The sequence below is a fragment of the Dermacentor variabilis genome, chromosome 11, assembly GCF_050947875.1.
Source record: "Dermacentor variabilis isolate Ectoservices chromosome 11, ASM5094787v1, whole genome shotgun sequence".
NCBI classification, from domain to species: domain Eukaryota; kingdom Metazoa; phylum Arthropoda; class Arachnida; order Ixodida; family Ixodidae; genus Dermacentor; species Dermacentor variabilis.
The window spans coordinates 5,555,966-5,574,185 of record NC_134578.1 but is presented as its reverse complement, the minus strand read 5'-3'; the positions used below and the strand labels follow the sequence as shown (position 1 = coordinate 5,574,185).

The 18,220-nt window shown below is 41.9% G+C and overlaps 2 protein-coding genes across 2 annotated transcripts in view; one reads left to right on the top strand and one right to left on the bottom strand.

The window, feature by feature from the left end:
- Nucleotides 1-18,220, top strand: part of LOC142564157 (uncharacterized) — a 263,799-nt gene that overhangs the window by 131,644 nt on the left and 113,935 nt on the right. The window lies entirely within an intron of this gene.
- LOC142564008 (protein MEMO1) overlaps nucleotides 4,848-18,220 on the bottom strand; it is a 36,067-nt gene continuing 22,694 nt past the window's right edge. Inside the window, exon 9 of the mRNA XM_075674811.1 lies at nucleotides 4,848-8,429. Within this exon, the coding sequence (XP_075530926.1) occupies nucleotides 8,292-8,429 (138 nt within the window). The 3' untranslated portion in view covers nucleotides 4,848-8,291. The remainder of the gene's footprint in view (nucleotides 8,430-18,220) is intronic.

Here is an 18,220-nt window from a genome sequence, read left to right as displayed (position 1 = left end):
AAGTCACGAAGCTGTTTGAAGCCAGAAGGATGAAATTTAAGCAAATACATATACTTCCCACGATTCCCATGCTAGCTTAACTGCCCCCATTTCAGCTCCCATAGACACTAGCGCCAGAGTTCCCTTTAGTAATTTGTGCATGAAACTCCTTGCTTTTCACCTTTTGCACAAACTCCTAAAGGAGCACTGAAACATCATTTCGAAGTTGTAGGAGCTCCACTGCACACTTCTTGTACATAAAAATATTGCCTTCACTTTACAAGCACGGAGGGTGAGAAACAATGATAAGATAGTATTTTTATATTACATTTCGAAATGAGAAACCTGGCGTCATCAACATTATCATGATGTCATGACAGAAAAAGAATCTGATCATGTATAGACACAAGCCTAATTCTCATTAGAAAAAAAAATTCAGCATCATGTTACACTCCTGCAACACGTGAATGCGAAAGCCTGCTGCACACTTGGTAATGTGCCGTCTCACATTATCGGTTTGCTGCTTTCGCAATTCGGCTTCTTCGGTTCGTTTTCGATGGTTAGCTGTGGCTTCACATGCTTGTATAGCAGGGTCAGACTCGTGCCAACAATGTTTCTCGACCTTGCATTGCATCCTCTCAGCAGGGGATTGAAGCATATGCTGTTCTGTGTGTTGTATGGGTGATTTCAATGAATGTATGCGCTGTTCGCTTCACTTTACTGAGTGCCTGTGGCCTCAGCCTTAGGAGGTATGAGCCACTGAATTTTTTGCTTGCTTACGGGGGTATGAGCCATTGACGTCAGAATGCTTTCTTTTTCAACCACTCAACTAGACGCCACATTTCTGTATGTTGCATTGTGATTTCAATGAATGTATGGACTGTAAGCTTCACTTTGCCAAGTGTTGTAGCCTCTGCATAACGAGAGGGATGAGCCATTGCATGTTTGCTAGGATAGGGGGGGAGGGGGTATGAGGCGTTGCTGATGATGATAGTTTTTGTACCATTGGACCGGATGAAACTTTTTTTTTCTTTAAGGTACCGGGGGTATGCGCCAGTTAAGGCTTTTGCCTTAAAAATGCTGAGTGCGCTTTTTCTCGCTCCACTCATGTGGCAGCTGCAGCAATCACAGGAATGAAGTGAGAAAATATATCATTCATCTGCCTTCTAAACATTCAGACTGAAACAAGAATGCTAATATCACATTATTTAGTGTGTGCTAATCTTTGCCAGTATTCTTTTCCTTAGATTTACAGGTTTTGCGTCTTCATTTAACACACATGCACAAAAGATGACAACCAAGAAATTTCTTGTCAATTTTCCTTTAACCCTGTAATGTGCAATGTATCATATATAGTATGTCAATCGCAAATGTATGAGCGGACTAACGGCAGGAGTGAAGAAAGACTTGACAGGACAGACGCTCACATACAACTGATTTTTATCGAAATGTTGTTCACGAAAGCACATGTGCAGTCAAACACATCACAATGTGCAGTCATACAGAGCAAACAAAGCTACTGATCATAACCATTGGCAACATGTGTAGTTAAAGACCGTAAATCTAACAGTTCAGAAAGCCTATTTCTTTATCTGTGAATGCTAATGAGGGAACACTAACACATGTGGCCGAGTGTATGAAAATCTGGCCAGCTTCTGTGATCTCCCTTGCCAGTCTGCTTAACTTGCTAAAAACACAACCTGTCAAGTCTTTCTTCCCCCCTGCCGTTAAACCACTCATATGTTTACAATATGTTGCAACAACTAACACCGCAGACTGTCACATTATGTCACATTTGATGCTTCAAAACAGTGTTTTAAGCACGTAAAACTTAACACTAAGTACATAGTTGTGTTTTTGATAGGCAGGAGTGATATTTTAGCATTGGATAGCTCAACAAACCAATTACTAATTAATTACTATATTATTAATAAACTCAAATAACCTATCATTGTTTTTTGTGCAAGTCCTTGGTCAGCAATAAAGGTGAGCAAGCTGTTCTAATTTTTTTTTACCTGAAACTCTGCATATTACAGGGTTAGGAAAACCACTCTACAGTAACTCTCAGCTAAAAAAAAACAGCAGGAAAAGTTAGTACACATAACAGGCTATTTTTTCTTCATATTCCCCAGCCACTCACAAGATTCAATTTTCTGCAACCTGTGGCAGCATTGGATTACAAGATAAGCTACCAGTTTAGCTCGTAAACTGAAATGTATAATATGAAACACTAAAATGACCATAGAAAAATTACGCAGTGTGTCATTTTATTGTAGCACAATTTGGCATTTTTCTTTCATTACAGACACAGAATGACAATGCATCATTCAAAGTACTCCATGTATATTGCAGCAGTTTAACACTTTTATAGTGTTCAACAAAACTAGTTCAATGCTTTCTGTTAAACATTGAACAGATTTCAATTGTACAACTCTTCTTACACCCTGAATAAAAGCTATCATCCCTGCTACAAAGGGCTATTCAAAAGCCAAGTTTACAAGCTTTGCAGTCGAAAGATTTGTTCTGGTTTTAATTAATGATGACTTAAACATATGTACAATCGGTACACTGAGCTAACTTGAAAGATAGCAGATGGCAGGAAGCTAAAACAATGTACCAACAAAATAAATTCTGCCGAAAACCCTATCTTGTATGTACGTATGTACGTACATACATACGTATGTACATACATACGTATGTATGTATGTATGTATGTATGTATGTATTTATGTATGTATGTATGTATGTATGTATGTATGTGTGTGTGTGTGTATGTTTTTCATACGTACTAAAAGAAGCATGTTCAATGAAATGCAGAAAAAAGCAACGCGGGAAAAGAACCTCAGGCTACAGCTACTGTTCGATTCCCTTAAGTCAAATACTACAAACAGAAGTTGTACCAGTGAATTTTAACTATCTTTCTAAACTATTTTCTCTCCTCTTGCTCAAGTGATCAATAGTGGTCAAAAGAGAGATGTCCGTCAAGCCAACATTTCAACAAGGGGACTTGTTTTCGTCAGGCACCTTGACACCTGATGAAAACAAGTCCCCTTGTTGAAACGGTGGCTCAAGATATGTTCCTTGTTTGACTACTATTGACAATTTCAAGCCTCCAACTTCCTGCAGACCTCTGTCCATTTCATATCCCCACGCTATGTTGTTTAAGGGACACACACAAAAAAAAATGATAAGCTAATTGGGACTGATTAGACCGCACTTTAGGAACTATGAATAAGCCAGTCTTGCTCAAAATGCAGGTAAGCATAAAAACATAAATAAATAAAAGAAATAAAATGACACAGATCTCAAGGCAACACCACCTTGAAATCTCTTCACAAGCTCCGTGTGACCCCACCAATTTAAGCAGATTAGGTCAGTGCTATTTGACTGCTTATTTAAGGGATTACATACTGTGCTTTCCAAGGTCACCGAAAACTTCAATAAGGCAAGCTTACTGGGAGATTTTACTGCAGAACCACAAAATAAGTTACTAGCATGAAATCTATGCAGCCATTGCGATGTCAAGGATGACAAACTAATGAAAAAATATCTCTGACCTTCATGTTCTTTGCGAACTTTAGCAGCACAAGAAATAGTGCCAGTGTAAGCCTATTGTTGGGACACACTGGCTAGACATTCGACAACTATCGGAACTCACTGGCCCCCCATTACCAAGCAATCCTTTTTTTCACTGTGAACTTCAATATTCATGTTCTCTACCACTAACATTTGCATCACATCAAACAGGGCCATCATAGGTGTAATGTTGGTCAACATTAAGAGGAAGCTTTAGCTCGAGTGCTCCTATCTAAATACATGTAAAAGGAGAATTCGTTTTTCTCGGCAACCACTGCACCAAATTTGACGAGGTTTGTTGCATTTAAAAGACAAACTTAAAATCTGGTGACTGTTGGTTTCGAATTTTTGAGTTAGGTCGTCAATTTTTTGTTAAAAATTGGCAAAAATCGAACATTTTCAAAAAACGAAACTATCAAGTTTACAACTCCGTAACTCAACCACTAAAAATGATAATACAATTCTGTGAATTGCATCTAATAGTACATCTAAAGCGGACAAAATTGATATGTTACACATAAATATAAAAAAAATTTAATCATAGGGAAATACAACTTTTGCAATACCATTGTAACCAACGTAACACATTCACGTAAGATGTAAAATGACATACTGAATTTGTCCGCTTTGAATGGTCTAATGGATGCCGTTTACAGAACCGCGATATCAGTTTTTGATGCAGAGCTATGAATTTGTAAACTTCGTGCTTCTATTTTTTTCAAACGGTCAAATATTTGAAAATCGTTTTAAGAAAATTGAAGCCCTAAATCGAAATTCCGCTTCCAACAGTCACTAGAATTTAACTTTCTCTTTCAAATGCAACAAATTTCATCAAAATCGGTCCAGGGGTTACCTCATAAAAACGTTTTTGCGTTTTACATGTGTTTGAATAGGCCGCGTCGGAGTTGGGCCCGAGCTAAAGCTTCCTCTTAACCACGCATTCAACAACAATGGCTGTGCATTAGGCAACACTGCCACCATTTGCTGTGCTGCTTTAGAGGCAATACACTCCCACTGAGAAGGTACAGAGAGTACTGAGAGAGCAATCTACAATACCAGAATGATTTCGCATTTCTCTGCAGTGTTCCTTTCAGTTCAAGCTTTGAAATTAACTGCAGTTACTTTGTAAGGTGCTTGTCACTCACACAGTGCACAATGAGAATTTATCAGCCTGCAAAACTGGTCGAAAGTTCTGCATCATTCCTTTATTAACCCACATTCTTTGTGTCACACAACCTGAGTGGACAACTCCACTGGTGTGCGTGAATGGACAACGCAAGCACACACACACGGAAAACAGAAATGCAAGCATAGTTTAATCATAAAACTGATGTTTAGGTCCAACAAGCTAAGCTGCCCCCAAACTATAGGCTTCTTCAAAAAAAAGAAATGAGTTGAGAGATAGAACATGCGAGTTGCTTTACTATGCCGATCACATAAAGGAGTACTGACACATATTTTTGAAGTTTCAGAAACTGTACTGCATGCTTCTCAACATAAAGCGACACTTCAGAAAGTACAAATGATGGGAGACACTTAGAAATACCTTAATTTGATATCCAAGTTGGTCTCAAAATGCCAGGCCTGTCATCATCGACATTATCATCACATCATGACATGAAGTGCTGACGGTGTTCAGCGACAACACTATGATCACGTTGCTCATAAATATAAATAAACAAGAGTGCTGCATGCGTTTATTCTGGCTGTGTTCCCATGCAGCAGCCACAGAGATCACGTGCACTGAGCGAACATGTGTGCAGTGACGTCATCAAGCATTCACCACTTTAAAAGCAAAACTTGCTGGTTGAAACAAGTATTACAGTAAACTGTCAGAGCACTCTAGCACTTGACAATATTTTCTTGAAAATTTGGAGCATTTGGACCCACATTTCATGAAAGAAAAAACAAGTCGAACAAGTTGGTACATCTTTAATCTAGCTGAAGTGGAGAGAATAGAAATAGACTCAAATAGCATGTGTTCTTAAGAACATGTTGCTGGGCTAGTTGGTACGTGCAAAATCGTGTAAATCGAGCAAAAGCTGCATTTCCTTTCACATTCTTTTGACTCATGAATTTTACCACAGGAATGCCAGCAAACATGAAGTTTGCTGGCATTCTGCTAGTATAACTATGTATCTGCCAGCCCAACAAGCCACTCTATGAACTTGTGAATTATAATGTACTGTCAATAAATGTGTCCAAATTTAGACATTACTCCAAGCTACCTCCGATTCCGCTGAGAGAAAGTCAAAATTGGACAATAATTCTTTATGCTTTTCTAGAGAGTCCACATAAACAGAGAAATAATGTCTTGATTTATTGTACAGTCACTTATGTACCACTTTTTCATAAACAGCCATGAATCACTGGCTCAAAACCCCTGCACTAGTTAATTAATATTGGTTACAAGGAATAATAGGAATAAGTATTAATTCATATTGCAGACAGAATGTAGCATGCCAAACATATCATCAAACAAGGAAGTGCCTTCAGTAAAGAGGTCTTGAGCAGCAATACTCTGCCCAATGGAGTGCCATGTTAAGCAAGCAGAGGATTAAGTTTACCCAGTGCTTTCTTCTTTGCGCTACTGGACAAAGCTGGCGAAATTAAGTCACATACACAAATATGTACGTATTGACTGAAGAAAATATTTAGATGTAACATAATTTGCCGTTTGTTACAACTTCACTACTGTTAACTGCTGCGATCCTTTCGATCGAAGACATGAAAATGCTCTAAAAGCCAAGCTTTGACACGATGAAAGAATACACAGACTTCACATAGCAAAGTTAACAATTTACTTAGGTGTGAAATTATTAGTAAATGGTCATTCCTGTTTTTGAGTGAGTGGCAGATCTTGCCTTCTCGACGTCACATTTGTGTTCCCTGGAGCAATTGCTGCACTAGATCGCATGCTTACTATACTCTCGAAGTGCTCAGATAAAATAATTTTCGCCGCTGCTGCTCCTGTGCAGTTGAGCATGCATGTGAGCAGAGAGAACAAAACATATTTCTGCTAAAAATGTCTAATAGCACCTTCCTAAAAAAATAAACAACATGAAAATAACAGACAAACCTCGATATAATGAACATGGATATAACAAATTACAAGATATAAGTAAATTAAAAATGTTTCTCACCAACACCAGCATGTAAAGAATACATGGTTACAATGAATATTGCATTTATAACAAAGGCACTTGGCATCGAAGCGGGTTTGTTATAACGAGGTTTGACTATGCATTATATCCAATGTTTGTTGTAAGCATACATTCGTTACATGCTGCTAACAGCAAGAAAAATTCTGTATTTATTTTGTCTGTTCTATAACTTGGTCACAACTGTAAATATAAAGATTGGACTATTTAATGGCTATCACTTGATAGTGGAAACAACGCAAGCTTGTCTGTTCTGGTTCGAATGTGAACTCTAATAATACAGTAATAACTGATAGGGTGCTACATCCCAGAGCTACACACATGCTGCAGGGCTGCCATAGTGGAGAGTTCCAGATTAATTTTGACCACCAAGGCTTTGACTGCCAATTACCACCAAATAAACCTCACTGCACAAGCATTTTTGCATTCTGCCCCCATAGGAATGCAGCTGGTAAATAAGCCTGCAATCTTGCACTCCATAGCTGAATGCCATAGACACCAAGCCACTACAGCAGGCGATTCTACATAATCATTAGCTTCTTGTTTTCACACTGGTGACCACAAGCCTTTGCTTGCATATCTTACAATGACAACAGTGATCGCTTTTGTCCGCAGCAAAACTCATGGCTGTACGAGCACACTTTTGATAAGTTACACATAGACTCATTCTTATACTAACCTACCAGTTAAACAAACTAACCTTCAGCCTACAGTTGTGGTTGTAAGCAAACCACAAAAGATCAAGCTTGCAGCTTTCAGCATGTCCCATCTCGTGTTTGAAAATGCAAGTGTGCAGCAAAACTTTGCTTGAATGAACATTAAGAGATTGAAAACGCAGTTACAGCCACACATTCAACAGACTGAATGTTACATGAGGTGTGCAGTATCATCTTGACCGACTTACTACAGTCGTCCAAGTAGCTCTAAAGTTGCCACTTCGATGACGCTCCAAGTGCATGAGTTGAAAGCTAGGCTTTAATCAACAGCAAACCTATTCTAAATTAAATCAGCACAAAATAGGTTCAGTGCACAAAAATTTCCAAGCAAAAAATGACAGCTGGAGTCAGAAACAGTATCACAGGTTAGGTCACATGAGGTGGTTCAGCATGGCTAATGTTCAGTCACTCTCATAAGTTAATTGAAATTTTTTTTAATTTCAAGCCACTGAACCAGTGAGGCACTGACAATCACTGCCTGTCAACAGTCACATCATTACCATCATCAGCAATGAAAATGGCTATTACATATTTTCCTCACAGTTGTTTTCAAGTGTGATAAAACAACTCATGTAAGGAAAGCGTTCATTCAAGAAAGGTTTCACTGTAGTGAGCTGGATGTGACATATATTCAAATCACTTCCTACAGCTCTTCTACACAAATGTTACAATTGCTCAGATATAAAAAAGTCAACAAAGTTACACGCACTGTGCTCATTACACATCATGAGTTCACACATCAAAAATGCATCATTCAATGAAAGAAATGACATCTACTGGAGAGCAACAAAAACAAGTTCGCGAGTACAAGCATATGCACAAAGAAAATCATTAAAAAGAAATGCTTTGGCATTCAGTATCACTCGAGGCGTAGAGAGGCTGAGGCGTAGCTAACAGAAGAATCGCTCATGCTCATACACTGACTGGACTGGGCATACTTCAGGAACTTGAGCGCCATCCTGTGGCCGTTTCCAGCATTTTGGAGTGTGTCCACAGCCTGCAAAGGCAGCAATGCTAAAGTGATCACTCTCATCACCACTACTTGTTTGCACATCAATGTCGGTGCTAAGCAAGGACCAAATAGTGTTTTACACACATTGTTTTACTTTTTGTTGGCAATCATTTTTCACCAGATAATAAGTGTTGTAAACTTATGACTCCAACCCTCAAAATGTCTTAAATGTTGTTGCCAATTCTATAACAAAAAAGTCTTGTTTAATCAGATTGCACAGATGATGCAAATGACGACATTCTTGAACGTATACAAGCATCAGTAACTATTCTGGAATTTATGCTAGGACGTACTATATTATAAAGGGTTTTTTATTAAAGGAACAAATAGAGTATTAAGAGCAAAGAGTAGTTTCTTCACATGCACAGGACTCTTCAGAGAGTGTGGATGATAGCTGCATAACCTGTAAAGTATGGCTACCTAAGCGACATGTCTATACTGTGCCACTGGGGTAAAAATTTACCATACTGCTTTTCCTCTAATCTGATGTTTATTTGGGTGCAGTTGACATTTTGAAGCATACGAAAAGTATTAAAAAATATTTGCATTTCCGAATATTGACTATGTGATTCGAAGACCAAATCGAATAGGACACTCTGATATGCTATTCAAAGGTTACAGATATTTGCACACCCCTAATAACGAAGGATTGCATATAATGAAGTAAAAAAACAAAACTTTCTCACTGATATCGGCATGTAACGAATGTATGTTTATAATAAATGTCAGGTGTAACAAAGGCGTTCTTGTGTTGAATGCTGAATGCAACTTCATTATAACAAAGTTTGACTATATTGCAGGTGGCACTACTCAGCGCTTGACGACGTGAGAGCACGTGCAATTCCGCTATCTTTGTTTGTTGTGGAAGGAATTGCATCGTTTGTATTACTGACCTGCCTATTGGCCCCATGCGCTGCAAACGGCACTCTGGTGACATCAGTTTGGGGGCCCATCTTTGTTGTCTGCTAAACTCCGGCTATAGAAAAGCTTCATTTTCACACATTTTCTCGTGCACTGACTGCATCTCGCATGTAGTACGGCACTCTCTAATTGCTGTCTGTATTTTTTCTAGTTTTAGTTCTATAAACAACAGCACTGGGAAGACAACAAACATTTAATATTTAATGTATCTGCTATATCACCACCCGAAGCGGTAACCCAGTGGCTATGGTGTTGCGCTGCAAAGCTCGAGGTCGCTAATTCGATCCCAGCTGTAGCAGCCGCATTTCAATGGAAGCGAAATGTAAAAACAATCATGTATAATTTAGGTACACATTAATCAAACATAGGTGGTCAAAATGAATCCGCAGCCCTCCATTACGCTATGCCTAATAATCATATATGGTGGTTTTGGTATGTAAAATCCAAGAATTTCATTTCCTTTAATAAAAAGAAATATTAAAAACCACAGCCTCTCACAACTCAGTCATAAAACATCGCCCTGAGCGATTAAATGAGAGTCTACGATTGCAGGACTCACTCACAAAATTTCCTATCAGCTAAGTGGAATTCTAATTGAATACAAATTTAAAATTTTGCTCATCATTCTAGTCATTTCGTGTTGCAGATATAAAGCTTTTACTGACCAAAAAAATCGAATTTTTTCAGTGACAAGTGGTTTATCTTGAACATTAATTATACCACACCCTATTATATTTTGCAATAGTCAAGTATGCTTTACGTTTTTTTCTTGCAAGTAGATCTCATTACCACTTTCTAACATAAAAGTAGTGTTTGTTTAGTTAGCATAGGGCTATTTCTGTTCAACACAGTTTCAGACTACCAGAGACCACTCGGAAGGCATTGCTTTGTAAATTTAAAAGTAAAAATATTGTTATAAAAAAAAAGAAAGTGCAAAAATGCCTGTGAACATTTTAGTGCGCCTTTGTACATGTACCCTCCCCCTCCATCCAACCCCCCCCCCCTTCTCCCTAGTGTGTGTAGCACTCCAGCTACTTATTCTGTCAAGTACCAGCCAGCCTGAACTTGCCAAATTTCTTGTTTTAGTTTTAAATAGGTATTACATGCTTACAGAACAAAGTATATTGAAAATCGTGATCAAAGCAAAGGTTGTCACCTGTTCTTATAGCGCTAATTCTAATCACTGGACGAACCTCGCCCGGAAAATGCACTCGCTACCTATGGCAGGAGTAAAGAAAGGGTTACGCTGAGCCAACCAACTTGCATCTGCAAGCTCTGTCATGAAGGAAGTAATTTAGTTTAATTAAAATTATCTTGCGAGGATCGGCACAGCAGCCCAAGAAAGGCTACATAACATTGTATTGCCTACTAATTTTCCGTCCTTCTATCAGACATTCCAGACCACACTTTGCGTCAATGCTGAAGCAGTGCATGCATTAATGCACCACAGTGACCACCTCATTTCCTAAGAATGGTATCAAACATCTTTCCTGATTTGCTTAACTCTTTTGTTACCGTGAGAAAATGGGCGTTTTTTATAGGTCTCGGCGAAATATTATTTACCACTACAAATAATATCCCAGCACACATTGCAGCATAGCATATTGTGCATAATGAAATGCTCTTTCCAAAAACATATGTTGCCAAACAAAAACGTTTATTAAGTAAAACATAAAAACTCTAGAAAGTGCCATCTTTGCTGCCAGTTGATAAAAACAATAATAAGGAAACACAATATCTACAAAAACATTAATATCAAAGGAAAGTCAGAATATACATTTCAAAGATAAATAACCCAGAAATAGTGAGTGAGTGAGAAAATTTTATTTCAAATCAGAATGATTCGCATCCAGCGAGTTACTGGGCTGGGGCACCCGCTGAAGTTACGGCCAAGAGTTGTTGCCTCCCTGCGGCTTCCTTGGCCCGCTGGACTGCCCAGAATTGGTCTTCCAGGTTTGAGCTGAGCAGCGCGGCCTGCCATCACGCGCGGAGGCTGTCGATGGAGGCTTCGCTGTCATTGTCCTGTATTAGCCACTGGCATTCCCATAACATGTGTTCAAGTGTGGCTCTGATGCCACACACTTTGCAACCATCTGTTGTGTATATGTCTGGATAAATGGCGTGCATTAGTATCGGACTCTTGTATAATTTGGTTTGTAGTTGTTGCCACTGGACAGCTTGCGATCTACTGAGTTGTGGATGGGGTGGTAGATAAGTGCACCTTTGCATCTTGTATTGGTTGCTGATGTCGTTGAACCTGGCCATTCTGTCTTCCCATTCCCATACTTCAGAGGGCCCTGTCAAGGGGTCTACGTTCATCGCAGCTCAGAAAGTGAGCCCTCAAGCTATGTTGTGTGCCACCACGTTAGGGTTGTCTTCTCCCGTTGAAACGGGGGTATGGGCTGGTATCCATAGGATTTTGACGCATCTGTCTTTCCTTGTTGTTTTGCCTTTTCTGAGTATGTTTAGCGCCTCAGCTGAGATCCGGCCATTCGCGAAGTTTCATACTGCTGTCTGCGAATCGCTGATTATATAGTATGCGTTGGTTTGTGCTATGGCTAATGCTATAGCCGCTTCCTCCCCCATTTCTATGCGTGTAATGTTTATAGTCAAGCTTGTGCAGCATTGTCTGTTGTGGTTGAGTACTGCTGTGACAAAGCTGTGTTTGTGTTTGCAGCATGTAGCGTCTACGAAGACCATGTCCTTGTTTCTTCGGTGGTTCTTTGCGCTGCTTTTTCTTCTGCCATTGTGGTGTACAGGATGCATATCCTTGGGTAATAGGGATATCGTGAGTTTGGCCCTTATTTCCTTGCGTATTCCGCGTTTGTCTCCGTGTTGTGTGTGGTAGCGGATCCCTAATTTATCTAGGATGTACCTGCCCACCATCGTCTTGGAGAGGCGTTCGTATGGTGTCTGAAAAAATAAATGCTCAATACACCACCATTCTTCGGATACAAAAATGAAACGAAGACCAGTTCATTGCTCATGCCATGCGGTGAAACAGTCCCTAGATTGTGTGAAGCATAGGTGTACTCTGCACTTTCCCCACAAGATGTCTGGTTTTTTGTTCAACTTTGCGGTCCTCATAACACATTTTCCAGTTCCGCCTTTTCGGCATCTTCTGAGGATGGTCCAATGAGAAGTCCAAAGAACATACTTCACCAGTTTGTCTAGAGTTATGCACCTCTTCCAGGACAAATGACTCTCAGCGTAGCTAGGCAACTACAGGATTATGCATCCAAGCATATCTGTTTGAATTTTCGCAGATTGTCTTTATCACCTCTGCAGATGTAGAGAAGAAGAATAGAAAGAAATCCCACGCCATTGTAAACTGTCTTGCGCTGGTCCGTAGTGCTGGGCCGAGATGTGCTATGGGCGGCCTTCTTGGTGGGAATGGAAGTTACCTTGCTGCCAATGGCAGCATATCATAACCAAGCAAAGTGTGCACCGTGAAGCTAATCAGCAGGGTTCTCAGGTGGTGTAAAAAGATAGGCAGATAAGTGTGCACAAGGAAGGAGACCACTCAAGGCCACAAAAGAAACTCATCGGTGAACAGCTGCGCATGTCCCATGCTGACTCAAAATATTGTCCCTGTTAGAGCTTGAATCTGCTGCAAAATCGTAACTCGAATCCTCATCACTAAATTAAAGTGCGGGTGCAGCATAGTTAAGAGCACAACGAAGCAGCCACGTGGGACGACTCCATTGAAGTGACTTTCAATAACTGCGTAGTCACACCAGCAGCGCCCGTTGCCAGCATTTTACAAGAGAAGCGAAACGCAAGCCCTTGGAAACTGGTTGGAAATGCCAGGTTCACGATGGACATGTGGTGGACCTTCAGAAATACACTTTGGTGGAATAACACGATTCAGACTCCAAACTAAAGCTCACTAGTGAACAGCTGGCGTCATTTTCAGTTGATTATCACTGCTCAGCACTGTCGGACGGCAAAGCCAGCAATATAATTTAATTCTTGACTTGCTGGGAGTCATTCGATCACAAAATTTTGATGCTAGTGCAGCGTAATTGTGAGCGGCATGCTTTTTTTCACGAGCACGGAAGAAGGTAACAGCAGCCATGCCTTTTTTTGCTACAATATACACATATTTGTTCGCAAAAAGGTCAGTCAAAAATCTTAACATCATTAGAGCACGAAAATTTAAACCGATTCTGAAAGTGCAGTGCTTGTGCTAACTACTGGATGCCCTTAAATGGATAAGAAATGGCTCCAACATATCAAAATTAGCAATCTAAAGCATCATACACCGGTGATCGATCTGAACAGGCATGGTAACGAAAGAGTTAACACGATGGTCAGCAGCAAAATTGTAATCTCTGTGGCCTATGGAGCAGAACCAAACATGCAGTACACTCTCCCAGAGAAACAGTATTACGACACAGATGCAGCCAAAGGATAAATGCTGAAGTTCATCACCAAAAAAGGGCCAACAAATCATTACGAGTGTGCCACGAGAACAGAACAGCAATGATGAGTAACCAACACCGTACACGCTGATGACTATTGGGGGCGAGGACTTACGGAGTCGCTATCTGTCGGTAGCGCCTCCCTTGCTTAGTATGAGGGATCACACGACACACTCCTCATAGGTTTGGCTTAGGCGCTCAGTAAAAACACCATGCAGCAGCCCTCCTGGACATTTATGTAGGTACTCTCGAAACGAGGGAAATTTATTACTGTTGAAATAATAATCTTAGGCAGACTGAAAGCACAGAATCGTTTACAGAAGCTATCTCTTTACTGAATACGTACAGTGAAAGCCACTGCGCGCGGTCGCCGCGATGGAGTCTCCCAAACCGGCTTCTCGCCTGAAAGGCCAGCAATTGCTGAGCGCAAACTATGTGAAATATGTTCTTATAGTGGGCAGTCTGTACACCAAATGGAGCATAACAGAATGAAGCCTCAATGCGTGCAGCGATCACACGGGTTTGCGACAACTGGCTGCGCGTCTGCAAGCATGTCTGCACACAATGTTTCGCTTTCACTGAGAGCGTTTTCGCACCATGCTGGGAGCATAAGGCCGCAGCATATGAGCATTTAATAGTCCACAAGCAATCATTGTTGCGTGGACGTTATCAGAGTTGTTCAAACACAATTTAGTTTTAACGAGGGACTTCGACGCCTACGGCGACTGTGATGTGCCGTCACAACGATTCCATATTTTTTTTCTTCTAAATTCTTAAGACGTTTTAATATTATTGCTAAAGTTGCGTCGCACTGTATGCTGTCAGCGGGCGATTTCGCACTGCTTCCTTTTCATAATCGAGTGCATTAATTCATAACACAAGCATGACCATGTGCCATGCCTTTATTTAATGTGCTTCTTACCACTCTCTTTCCATTCCAGTGAACTTGCCATTGTCTAGCATCAACAAGTTCATAGACCGAATCGCCGTGACATTAGCCGGGGAAGGAGCGCGGGCGAACATCTCAGTGCGTGTTTTCTGCTACTCACCGAACATCGCAGGTCCGGCGCCGTAGCAAAAATATTCCTCGCGTTTGTGCTTGCTGCATACCCGAGTTGTAGTCGATGGCTGTTTGCCAGTTCTAAGTTTCGAGAGCCAAGTTTTATGGAGCTTCTTGTCCTGCAACTACATGTGAATAAGGCTGACACCAAGCTTCGTTGTGTACGTCCAACACTGCCGCACCGAGCAGTAGCCTACCATGCTGCACGCCTCCAAAGGCAGCCACTACCTATTATAGTGATTTCAAATGTTCTCAAGCAGACACCTAAGGTGGGAAAGCTTCACTATTTAATCAGACCCGCAGCGCAGGTAGGACTTTAAACTTTAGTTTTCAGCTTGCTTCGGCGCTTCTGAAGCAGACGACGCGGCCGCTGTGTCCACGTGATCACTCATGCCAGCTTTTCCAGTGGTGGAGCTCACCCCCAATAGCAACCGACACTAAAGCAAGAGACACACGGTCCAATTTGGTGTCCGATACAGCATCCGACGTGCCAAAATCCAGGTATTTTGTTATGCCAAAGCTTCGGATTGGGCGCTCAGCATACAACAAACCATGCAGGTTTTCATGCAGGTCGTCCGACGCGTCTGACAACTGCACCATCATTTGGTCACAGCCAATGACAGCACGACTGGCATGTGACATTCTCTCACATTCCCTCCACAGAGTCAGCGCCAACAGGCCTGTTTCCCGACACTTTAACCCCCCCCCCTTGCCGGCTACAATTTGTTTGACACAACATAGTTACCAATTCAACAAAATTATCTCGAATGCATGCCTGTTCTGCAAAGCAGTGCCTAGTACACTAGTACCTAGTACTGGCGAGATCAGGAGCCGCAATGCTAAGGCACTTTGCAGGTAGACAGCACAGACCAACAGTCTGAGCGAGGCTGCTCGCTTGCCTTGCATGTTTGCCCTTCGCACTGACGGCGTCGAGTAAACCAAATGTATTTAATTATGGGTGACCTAAGTGTACAGTTTTAAGCATGTTGGCAAAAATAAGCATTCTTCAATGAGCTCGGGCTGGATCACAAGCGCTGTTGGCCACGGCATCCGCCGAGCTATGCTTACTGGCCTAATCGCTGGCTCTCAGCGGAGCCGTCAGTGGACAACGTGCCATTGTGAAGTGTTTTGTCGCTTGCAAAGGTCTAAATTTCTTGAGTGTTCTTGTGTAAAGTGAAACAATGCTTTGCGAAGTTGTTTGAATTGTAGTTTTCAGCAAGGATATGAAGGCTTCCGAGCGTAAAAGCTGCAGTGCTGAATCTGGACAGAGCTTAAGCACCGCTCGCTCATTCAGGTGGACGTCCTATGTGCCCTGAATCGTTGTATGCAGCATGTCGGAGCATGCAGCACCGCATCATCATCAGCCTGAGTACGTCCCCTGCAGCGCAAAAGCCTCTCCTATACTTCTCCAACAACCCCGGTCATGTACTAATTGTGGCCATGTTGTCCCTGCAAACTTCTTAATTTCATCAGCCCACTTAACTTTCTGCCACTCCCTGCTACGCTTCCCTTCCCTTGGAATTCAGTCTGTAACCCTTAATGACCATCAGTTATCTTCCCTCCTCATTACATGCCCTGCCCATGCCCCCCCCCCCTCCCATTTCTTTTTCTTGATTTCGACTAAGATGTCATTAACTCGCGTTTGTTCCCCCACCCAATCTGCTCTTTTCTTATCCCTTAACGTTACACCCATCATTCTTCTTTCTTTAGCTCGTTGCGTCGTCATCAATTTAAAGGGACCCTGAAACGCTTTTGACGATTTTCTACAAACGTACTGAGTCGTTAGAGTAGGTCCTTCTGATCATTAATTGACACATCTAAGTGCCCCGCGTAATGTGTGTAATTTATTATAAAGGTTTAAACATGCACATCGCTGCCGATCGCAGCACACTGCTTGGTGGAATTTTAAGCAGCCCCTACCCATATGACCGAAATCACCCATACTACGGCAGTGGGGCGAGCTATCAGATTGGCTGACAAGGGCGCGTGATCGATAATTTTTCCAACTTTATGGTAAACAAATGATATTCGTAATAGTTGAAATGTTAGTTAATTTATTTTTATGAAAAGAAAGTAACATAAAGAGAATTCACAAGAATAATTTTTCAGTACCCTTAAGCACTTCCGGCACACAGCAAGTGTCGTCCGCTTGTGTTACAACGTACTCCATTTTGACGAGAGCTCCGCGGTCAGGGTCGGTCTCAGTCTTTTCGCGAGCACTATGATTCGACTTTGTTACCTTGTGGACTGCAAACGTAGCGACTGGCAATATGTCAAGCTGCGACATCGTGTCCCTCTGCAAGGCAGCGTACGAGCGAACTGGCTGCTGCGCATCGGACTGCTGCTATCCGATCAGCGCCAGAATTTGCGCGTTTGTGGCCGTCACTTTACACCGGAAGATTACTAACGCAATAGCGTTTCCCGAGTCCGGTTTTAGGGCAAACGCAAGCGCAAGGGGACGGAGTCTGGCCGCTTGACTGTGCCGTAACAGGATGAGCCATGAGATGAGCAGCAGAGCAAATGTGAATGGTCTGCACGGTGCAGCCACCTGGTGGCACAGAGCTCAACCATACACAGTAGCAGCAACGAACTGTATGCTGCTGGTGTGTATTTTTCGCAGGAGTGTAATCATCAACACATTGTTTTTATAAATGTTTAAAATGTTTTACACTTGGTTAGCGCAATATTAGTGCTTTGTTTGGCTGGTTAAGCGCTGCGCCAACAAGTGTATAGACCGTGCAGACCGATCAGGCCGCTCACGTACGTCTACACTAAAGTTCCTTCATCAGCTTGAGTTTATGCCTCCAGTCATTTGCCGAAATGACCAGCTTGCCTGTGGTTACAGGAATACAAGACACATTCGGCGCTACCACAGAATGCTCGCAACGCATGCTGCTTCGATAGCTCTCGCTTGGGGTCGACCGCCAAGCGGCTAGCGGAGAGGTCTCGCGCGGGTGGGCTCCAAAACAACATGAAGTGGACGATGTGACGTCGCATCGTGACACTGAACCAGTGAAGGCGGAGCTTAGCCCCGCTCGCTCGGTGAACGAGTTCAGGAGGAAAAGCATGGCTAGGGAGGAGGGTAACTTCTAATCGCTTGTAGCACCATTAATACGTAACGCTTCACTTAAATTGTGGTGCGAATGTTCTACTTAAGCTGTACCCTACGCGTCTACAAAATTTGTTCGAACCGTTTCAGGGGCCCTTTAAGTATAACCCTTTTCGTAAGCCTCCAGGTTTCTGCCCCGTACGTGAGCACCCCATACATGAGCACCGCATATTGTATCGTAAACCGAATCGTATGATGTGTCTCCTGCTTAACCGTGGCGACGACGGCAACTCCATTCGACATTGAAGGTGTCCTGGAACAT